The sequence below is a fragment of the Cetorhinus maximus genome, chromosome 1, assembly GCF_964194155.1.
Source record: "Cetorhinus maximus chromosome 1, sCetMax3.hap1.1, whole genome shotgun sequence".
In the NCBI taxonomy this organism is placed as follows: Eukaryota; Metazoa; Chordata; class Chondrichthyes; order Lamniformes; family Cetorhinidae; genus Cetorhinus; species Cetorhinus maximus.
Genome location: NC_135879.1, coordinates 9929152 through 9938933, shown reverse-complemented (window position 1 = coordinate 9938933; position 9782 = coordinate 9929152). Strand labels below are relative to the sequence as shown.

At 44.0% G+C, this 9782-nt stretch overlaps 1 protein-coding gene across 3 annotated transcripts; it reads left to right on the top strand.

Annotated features, from left to right (window-relative positions):
* Positions 1-1338: 1338 nt before the first annotated feature.
* LOC144699827 (uncharacterized) lies at positions 1339-8195 on the top strand. Of its 3 annotated transcripts, XM_078571156.1 has the most exons (3): positions 1727-1840; positions 2247-2391; positions 3360-8195. In XM_078571156.1, exon 3 carries the CDS (start codon positions 3476-3478, stop codon positions 6860-6862), a length of 3387 nt encoding a protein of 1128 aa, XP_078427282.1. In that variant the 5' UTR covers positions 1727-1840; positions 2247-2391; positions 3360-3475; the 3' UTR covers positions 6863-8195. The 3 variants fall into 3 exon arrangements, with proteins under 3 accessions (XP_078385187.1, XP_078385096.1, XP_078427282.1); XM_078529061.1 differs by lacking the exons at positions 1727-1840; positions 2247-2391 and adding an exon at positions 1339-1450; XM_078528970.1 differs by lacking the exon at positions 2247-2391 and having other exon boundaries at positions 1709-1840.
* The last annotated feature ends 1587 nt before the right edge of the window (positions 8196-9782 follow it).

The window sequence follows — 9782 nt, the reverse complement described above, 5'->3', positions numbered from 1 at the left end:
CCACTCAGATGCTCCAGTTGCCATTGTTTGGACATGTTGATTTTCCTATCCCTGAAATTCAGAACTCAAATCCTAAACTAATTATTTCTGCAATCTAGTTGTCCCTTTTTATTAGCTCACTGCTGCCAAATTGCAGAAAGCAGATAGAGCAACAGCGGCTTGTCACTGTCGTTATACATTTTCTCTCAGTACTATAAGCCTGACTTTCTTTTTTCATTCACAGGATCTGGGTGTCGGTGGCAGGATCAGCATTTATTGTCCACCACTAATTACCCTTGTACAAAAGCAAAATACTGTGGATGTTGGAAATCTGAAATAAAAACAGATAATTCTGGAAATACTCAGCAGGTCAAACAGCATCTGTGCTGAAAGAAACAGGACTTAAGGTTTCAGATCTGTGATCTTGAATTTATATAGAGTTTTTGTGGGCTCAGGATCTCCCAAAGCCCTTAACAACTAATTAAGTACTCCTGAAGGGTAGTCACTGTTCTAATGTAGGAAACAGTTTGTACACAGCAAGCTCCCAAAACAACAAGTGAAGAGGGCACTCAGTAGAGGGCATACCTCTGCCATGCTGTGTTAACTCAATGTTATGACAATCACGCACTCTTCCTCAAGGCTATTCACTGCCTAGTTGATGCTCTGTAATTACAAAGCTGGAAAAAAAAATATTTTTATTAAGAGCTTCCATCTCACCGAGGGAGGCTTCAGGCCAATCCATGTCCAACAACTTGCTCTGAAAACTCTGCTCACATTTTGACAGCCATGACAAATTCCACCACAGCAGCTGAGACAATCCACCACGTTCTAAAACAACCAACAACAGTCTCAATAAAACAACCCACAACATTTAAAAAAAAAAGTCAATTTGCCCTATCTTCCAATGCTAACGGATCCTTTAAAAAAATTCCAGGAACCCGATCCACATCTTCGCCAAAACGAATCAATTCTTCCTTGGGCCGTACCCTCCTTTTATACCAAGTATTGAGATACAGGCAAACAGACTTAACAAACAGGGGCAAAAAAAAATATTACCTCTGCTCACCTTCAGTGGTGGCGATAAACAATGACTAGATAACCTGCTTTGGTGATGCCGATTGAGGGATGAGTGTTGGCCGGGACTCCAGGGGCAGCTCCCCTTCCTTGGCTTTGAAATAGTGCCAGGGGATGGGTTAAAGGGGTAGGGGGTTTAATGTCTCCTCCTCCTCCTCCTCCTCCTCCTCGGAAAGACGGCACCTCCGGCGGTGCAGCACCTCCTCAATGCTGCAGATTAGTTTGTTGTTCTGGGATTGGAGTCAAGGTGAATTCCAGATGTTGGAGGGGAGGGGGGGTAGTTGGGAGCCTTTTTTGCAGTATGGTTCAATGGGTCTTTCCCAACGGGGACGAGATACTGAACCTGCTGTCAGGGCCAAGCAGAGGTGCATGTGGAAACAAATTGGAAACGACCAAGGTAAGTGGGAGGTAGTTGGTGGGTTGTCTCTGACGCGGTTACGCCAACTGCACAGGTTCGGCTGCACTTGCTGACGCTCGATCCCTTTTTGCGCTTCGGTTTCCGCTGAGATACAGCGCTGGGTGCACTTGGAGCTTTGCATATTTTGGGGGGGAGGGGGAAAATACCCCAGTTTTGCCTTCGGAAAGAACAGCAAAACAAAAAAACCGATTTATGTTTTGGAAAAAGTCAGAAAGATGTCTAGACTGGAGCAGCGGTTTCAAGATTGTTGGATATTTCTGATTGAGAATTTGCTGCAAGGTCAGGTTTGAGCTCATTGGGAGAGAGAGAGAGAAAGAGAAAGAGAGAGAGACAGCGGGAAGGACAGCTGGAGAACTAGTGCCAGAGGAGGTGAGTGTGTTCTCAGGACTTTGCATTCTTGGATAAACAGCCGCAGTGCTCTGCAGTGGTGTCTCATCCGGCTTGTCCCGTTCAGTGGTTGCCTTCGTGCGGGTTTCTGCAGAGGTTGAACGCCCCCTTCCCACCCGAAGGGGAGAAGGAGGGGGACAGAGCGCTGGATGGGCTCCCTTATTGCAGCTTAGGGCACCGGACCGTGAATCAGATCCAGACCGGAGCAGCTCCCGGCTCTGTGCTGTCTGAACACCTCGAAATGCAACAAAAAAAATAAAAGAGGGGACTCCTTCCTGAATTACTGATGTGGGAATTGCTTTGAAGACACAGCCCTCACTACAACCTTTGCTGTGTCTGTAGGTGCCTGGATATAAATAGCTAGATTTCTGTTTCCAATGTCATGCAGGCTGGATCTCACTCACTCGCGGTTGAGAGCTCTCCAACAGTCTGGGGGGAGTGGGGTTTCAGCCTGAAAATACCAGGTTCAGAAATAGCTTGATGCTGTGCCAGGGAATATAGAAACGAAACCCCTCTGTGCTTCTCACTAACCGGTTAGTATCGATTATTCAGGGGATACTCGGCTCTATAGAGGAAATTGTGAACTTTATTTTAAATATGAACGAGAAACTATGACATGGAGTGTGTGTGTGTGTGTATGTCTGTGTGAGGGGGTGTCTGTTTCTCTTATGTCTCTGTGTGTATGTCTATGTGGAGTTGGGGGGTCTCCAACTGGGGGTCTGCCTGGTTGTGCATGCCTATTTGATGAATCTGTGTATGTGAGAGTCTGTGCCGTGTGTGCCTGTCAGCATGCATGTATCTCTGTGTATTTGTGAGTGTTTATGTGTATCTGTTTATGTGGCTGTGTCTATTTGGGGGTTGTGTGTGTATTGTGTGTCTATTTGTGTATGTCTGAGTGGGTGTGAGTGTTTTTGCATATCTGTATGTGTGTGTGTGTGTCTATTTGTGTGTGTGTGTGAGAGAGAGAGACCATACAGAGAATAATTAACATTCAGTCCACATTGATTCATGGAAGACAGATCATTCGATGTGAAATAGGCAGGTTCTCCTGTGTAATTGATACAGAATGGGGAAAGGATATTTAGATAGCACGTTTATTATTTAGTCTGATTGAGAGCACTTTACACAGAATGTACTTTTCAACCATTTAATCTGTTGAAATAAACAATTGTGACATAGAATGTGACAGCTGGCATATTGCGTTTCACACATTGAAAATAGATTTACAAATGTTAATAATCAAGAGTGGAGCAATATCGCAATGGTTAAAATTATATTTGGCGCTTGGTCAAATGCCATTTGTAACTCTTTAATTTCTATAAATGATAATGATTCCTTGAAACTCCTTAATACAGGATCATATAAGGAGTGTCAGTTTTTTCAGAATGCTTCAGTAAATTTAATTATTTTTCACTGGGAGGTGTACTCGAATTCCCCTTCCCTTGATGCATGTTATAATTCACATCCTGGATTTCTCTCTCATGATTCCATTTCATTTCAGGGAAGCGCCCGTCTCCCAAGGTAATTCGCATGAGAAAAAAAAGTAATAGACAAACACTGCAGTTTGCGGATTTTCACCCTGAGTGAGAAGAGCGGCTGCGAAGATTGCAGGGCCAGATGGGGACCATACCCAATACCCAGGACTCTCAGGCTGTGCAGAGGTCCACGGCTACAGTGGGTAGTGATGACCTTGGAGGAGGCACTCTTCACAACAGCCAACAGAAACCAACCTCGCCAGTCCAACAGGAGGCACCGAGCTCCTTGCCCAGGCTAAAGGAGAGCATCATCAGCTTGGCCCCATCAACATTTGAACCCAGCCAAACTGAAGGCAATACATCCAGCAAATCCTCCAATGGAGATCAGGACACGTGCGATGGAGATGGAGAACTGGGAGAGTGGAGGAAGCCAGGTGCAAAGAACAGCAGCCAGGAAGGTGCAGAGAAAGATGGTGTGGCTCCAAATGCATCAGAAATCATCGTGGGCAAGCAGACAGCATGTGCACTTAAAGCACAGCCAACCAAATGTGCTGTCTCTGGACACCCCGGGACTGACCATCAGCAAAGCAAGCATATTGACCCTGGACATCCTGGGACTGACCATCAGCAAAGCAAGCATACTGACCCTGGACATCCTGGGACTGACCATCAGCAAAGCAAACATACTGACCCTGGACATCCTGGGACTGACCATCAGCAAAGCAAGCATACTGACCCTAGACACCCTGGGACTGACCATCAGCAAAGCAAGCATACTGACCCTGAACATCCTGGGACTGACCATCAGCAAAGCAAGCATACTGACCCTAGACACCCTGGGACTGACCATCAGCAAAGCAAGCATACTGACCCTGGACATCCTGGGACTGACCATCAGCAGGCCAATCATACTGACCCTGGACATCCTGGGACTGACCATCAGCAGACCGATCATTCTGACCCTGGACATCCTGGGACTGACCATCAGCAGAGTAAGAATACTGACCCTGGACATCCTGGGACTGGCCATCAGGAGAGCAATCATACTGACCCTGCACATCCTGGCACTAGTTGCCAACAGACCAACAGTCAGGACCAAATAGGGAATGAAAAGGGTCCAGATGCAAGTCTAGGATTGGGATGGAGAAATATGCCGTCATTAGTGGACTCACCCATCCTGAAGACTGCCCAGAACCAGCAAACTGAAAGAGATTGTGTTGAAAGAAGAGAGGTAGAGAGGGTTGGGACTAAGACTGAGCTGGAACAGCCCGACCCCACAATAAAGGATGGAGTTCAGCCAGCAACTATCAAAAGAGATGCTGCCTTTAATTTGAAAATTGAAAACCGCGAGCAGCAGTTGGGATTTACAAAGGACAGCGAAACTGCACCTAAAACTGACCCTGCTTTAACTTTAAATACTCATGTGCAAAAGATCACACCAAGAGGAACTCAGGTGTCTGCCTGTGACAGTTCCAATGAGCACCTACAAAGAATGCAACGGTTAGATACAGGGCCGAATCCAAGGGGCATGGATCAACAATCACAACAACAGCAACAAGAGTCCAAGTTTAAAGATGCGGAGACAATGACATGCCAGTCTCCAGGCAGCTACTTCCCTTCCAATTGGAGTAAGTCTTGTCGGGATGTTGAAGTCCAGGCTGTTCTGCAAAGCTTTCAGTGCAAATCTACTGCGACCAGTCCCAAGAGCCCAGCGCCTGGCTTGGCAGGGTCCTTACTGAGTGACTGTCAGGCTGTCCAGCAAGTCCATTCAGAAAACAGTCATTCTAAACTCACTCTGGTCAATGGTCGGTCAGTGTGTGTTAGTGATCTCTATCAGGGGTCGGAGCAACTGAAGGTAACGTGTACTTTTACAGAAGGATCTGAAAAATCAAAGGTTGCCTTTGAACTCGGTGAGGAGTTAACAGAGGGAGTCGACGTAGAATCTGTTTTATCGGAGGTTACTTGTAGAGATAAAAATGAAAAGGAGCAGGAGTCCCCTAAAGAGTCTGACTATCATCCAAAAGCTACCTGCGTCAATATGAGTGAGCTACCAAATGCTAGAGGACATCCAGCACGTGAACAGGTACCATCTGTCCCTGTTACTAATGAATCAGAACTTGGTACACATGACCACCTAAAGCTCAAAACAGAATCTGAACGCTTGAAGGATACTTCAAAGTTACACAAGAGATCCAAACAGTCAAGCACCTCTTGTGATAACAGTGAGAACTCAGATCAGCCAAGCATCAATCAAGAATCTGCCCATTCCACCGTTTCACATTTTGTTATTAAGGAATCTGGCCAGTGCGTTTATGACATAAATAGGAAACCAGGCACTGCTGCTGGCTTCGATAACAAATCTGATCTGTCAGAAGCCATCATTGATAAATCTGGCCAGTCAAACGGTGCTGCTGACCGCAATAAAAAAGATGACCAACTACAGGGCAGCACTAACAAATCTGACCAATCAGGAATGGGACCTGAAATTAGTAAGCAATCAGGCCAACTGCAGAAATCTGACCAATCGAAAATAGATCCTGACTTTAGTAAGCTATCCCTATGCTCAAAAACTGCTGTAGACATCCACCAGATAGCTGATCGGTCAATAGTTATAGATAACGGCCATAAGGGATCTGGCCAGTCTCAAACTGCTTGTAGCTTGATTAAAAAGCCTGGACAACCACAAGGTGCTTACAGTAAGAAAAAGGACCCTGTTCAGTCAAAGCATGACTCCAAAAAAAAGCGAGCTAACCAATCCAAAGATGGGCATGACATCAGTGAGGTGTCTGAACAACCACAAGTTGTTTGTGACATCAGTAAAGGTTCTGGCCAATTGCTGGGTTCTTATAGTGTCACTAAGGAATCTGTTGAAACCGACCAAGCCACCAGTGTAGTATCTAGCCAATCAAAAGGTGTACATGACACTAGTAACAGATTGGCCCAATCACAAGCCTTTTGTGGCATCAGTGAAGAACCTGGCCAATCGAAACCTGACTCTGAAATCTGTAAAAAATCTGGCCGGTTAATAACTTCGTATGATACTGGTAAGGAACTTGCTCAATTAGAAGCTGGCTGTGCCACCAATAAGGAAACTGGCCAGTCAAAAGCTCCTCACCAAATCGGTAAGGAACCTCATGTTTTTGAGACTGAAAAGCCGAAACCAATCATTGATGTGAAAATTGAACAAAAGCAATTGGCCAGTGACTCAAATAAAGAAACAGTGCAGTCAAAGAATGTCCGTGATGTGGTCTGGGATGAGCAGGGCATGACCTGGGAAGTTTATGGTGCCTCCCTTGACCCAGAATCACTGGGATTTGCCATTCAGTGTCACTTACAGAGACAGATCGTAGAATATGAGAAGCAAATCAAAGTAAATAATCAGAGCAAAAGATCAGTGTCTATAGATGCAACACCTGGGAGTAATAATGCCAACAAAAGGAGGCAGCAAAATATATTCAGGACAGTTCTACAGAATATAAGGTCCCCACAGTGTTGTCTTCGTCCACAGCCTTCCTCTGTGATTGACTGATGGGAATTGTAGTAGTATTTAAGTAAACCCTCCAAATTGTTTTTCACGGACTACTTCATGAGACTATTTTCTGCACTTGTTGTTTATGGGTAGATGGAAGCTATATTACAGATTTTCCCCTAAAATACATAGTGGGTATAGTTATTCTACATGGTCTTTCTATGGTGTATCTGTCCCCTAGATACGAATAAGTGCCATGTAGGTCATCTGTTAGACAATAATGACCACCATTTGTAGACAAAATTACCCAATTAGATTTTATTTCATAATGACTGAATCAAAACTATAGAGATGACTGTTCTGTGAAGATTTTATTCCGAACTTTATTCTTGGGCTTAAGAATGTGTATCCATCACCTTGAAGTTGACGGCTGTCACACTGTGGTCTAAAATGCATGAAAACAATCAATATATTTTAATGTTAATGCTTTGAGTGAAGAAGGTTACACATGTAGCCCATGACATTTACAGTTTTGTGTTTCTTGTAGAATGTTCTCTGAAAATCAACTAATTGTTGCAACATTTTAATGTCGAGCCAACATTGCAGTCGTCTAGTGCATAGTCATACAAGTACAGGATAATAAGTGGCTTTCTGAATTCATTAAGGAAAGGATCGCAACACTTGTCACAGATGCTTAACTTTTGTGTAAAATGAAACATGTGGATTAATATACTGTATTTAGTAAACCAGACACTTTATATTGTATAAATATGATGACAAATATCACTATCATACATTTTAGCTTCTCATCCTAGGTGAAATACATAACCACTCGTTCTACTTGTATTTTGGATGACAGTCTCCACAGCTTCAAGTTTTTTGCCATCTTTTTGTATTGTGTTACAGAAATTAACTGTTTAATGTTTGCCTTTTACTAAAGCAGCACAGTGTTTCCAATTGAAATCCATTCTATATCCATTCCCCTCAACATAAGTGTGTACTGAGTCCCTGGTCGCTCCCTCTTACAAATGTAAATGAGGAGGCCTGATTAAGGTTTCCCTGTCAAAATCGGATAGAAATGTACAGAGCAGATGCCGATAAGTTTTTTTTTTGCTGCTATGTTGCCAGGACGAGCAAAAACGGCTTCCTGATTCCCACAGTATCCCAATCACTCTATCCACCTCCCCGCCACACTCCCGCCCAGCTACATTATAGCTTCACCTCTTTCAGACTTCACAAGCAGTCTGATATTCATCGGCTGCTCATCCAAGCAATATTAATCAGGCCTAAGGCCGACTTTCTGAAATGATAATTATTATGCATTGTGTTTTTACATTTCAATCTTTTTTCTGTTAAAACAATGTAATAAACATGAACGATTATACGGGAAGAATTTCTGTTTTCAATTTTCTTCCAAAGGCCTTGAGTTTTGCTGCATTGTTCTTTAATAAGGAGCTCTTGTAGGACTGGCCATTTTTTTTAAGAGGTAACCTTAGATACTTCAAGCCGAAAAGAAAGAGAGTAAAGGTGCATTTATCCAACACATTTCACAACCTCAGGATCTCCGAAAGCACTATACAGGCAATGAAGTGTTTTTTGAAGAGTAGGCCATTGTTGTAATGCAGGAAACACAGTAGCCGATTTGCGCACAGCAAGCTCCCAAAAATGTGATTTCAATAAATTGTTAGATCATCTGCCTTAGGTGTTGCTTGAGGGATAGATCTTGGCCGGCCACCTTGAGAAGACCCCTGCTCTTTCTTGAAAAGTGCAGTGGAGTGTTTTTACATCCACCCAAGAGGGCAGATGGGGGCCTCGGTTTCCTATGTCATGTGAAAGGCAGCCTCTTTGACGCTTCGAGCTCATTATTCTGGCTCAGAGTTATAATTGTTACCGATGATCCAAGGCCCTGAATTCATTGAGAATTGGATGGACTTCGGTGGAAAGTGGTGCTCATTTTTACTTGTCCCAGATTCCCTCAGGCATGGCTTGCCAGCATACAACACACCTATCCATATTCGTGTCGGCATATTGTAAGAGAGGTGATAAAATGATGCTTATTTCCTGTCATTGGTGCCAAAGCAACACTGGGCACCAAGGTCACCAGCTAAAAGCCTGGCAATGGATCTGGAAGCAATCAAGGGCACACATCGTTTGCCCTTTACTGAGAGACAAGAGGCTGCTGTCACTAATACACTGTGGTAGACCTCTGAAACTGGCTGCTGCTGGACTTTGTCTGCAATCTGGATAGACTCATGCCTACAAGATCCTCATGTCCTCAACCTTAATCCATCTACAAATATATCCAAAACATCTGTGTATGTACCCAAAGCTCACAAAAGTCCTCTGAGCCCACGTCCTTGCTGACCTATTTTGGTTCCCAATTCCCCAATTTCTTCAAATGACAATTCTCAAGCATGTATTTAAATTGTTTCATGGACTCATTTCCTGCTGAGTCCAGGACATGCTTCACCCCTGCAAATAGCCCCATCCCCACCCACTCCACAAACTCTCTCAAATACTTGCCTCTTGTACTACCCTTTACACTCCACCGCCATGAGTGGCTGTGCCTTCTGCTGGCTAGGACAAACATTGAGGAATTCCCCAAATAAACTCCTCCGCATCCCTTATCCCCTTCTCCTCCTTGAAGATCGCTCTTAAGATCCATTTCTCTGACAACCTCAGTCACACTTGTGACACGTTCTCTCCTTTGACTTAGCAGTCATTTCTTTTTTGCCTTATGCCTCAATGAGGCATTTTGGGATGTTTTTCTACATCAAAGATCCTTTTATCGATGCAAATTGTTGTCTAAGGGTGAGATTTTATCTGGGTTACTTAGAAACTTAAGTGGCTGAGACAGAAAGTGCAATCCATCTCCCCTTACAACCTCCCCGCCCCATATTTAATCTCCTTCAGGCCATCAGTGTGATAATCACTTTATTTTAAATTCTCCCCGTTTGCTAAAAGTAACTAGGTTTGATTA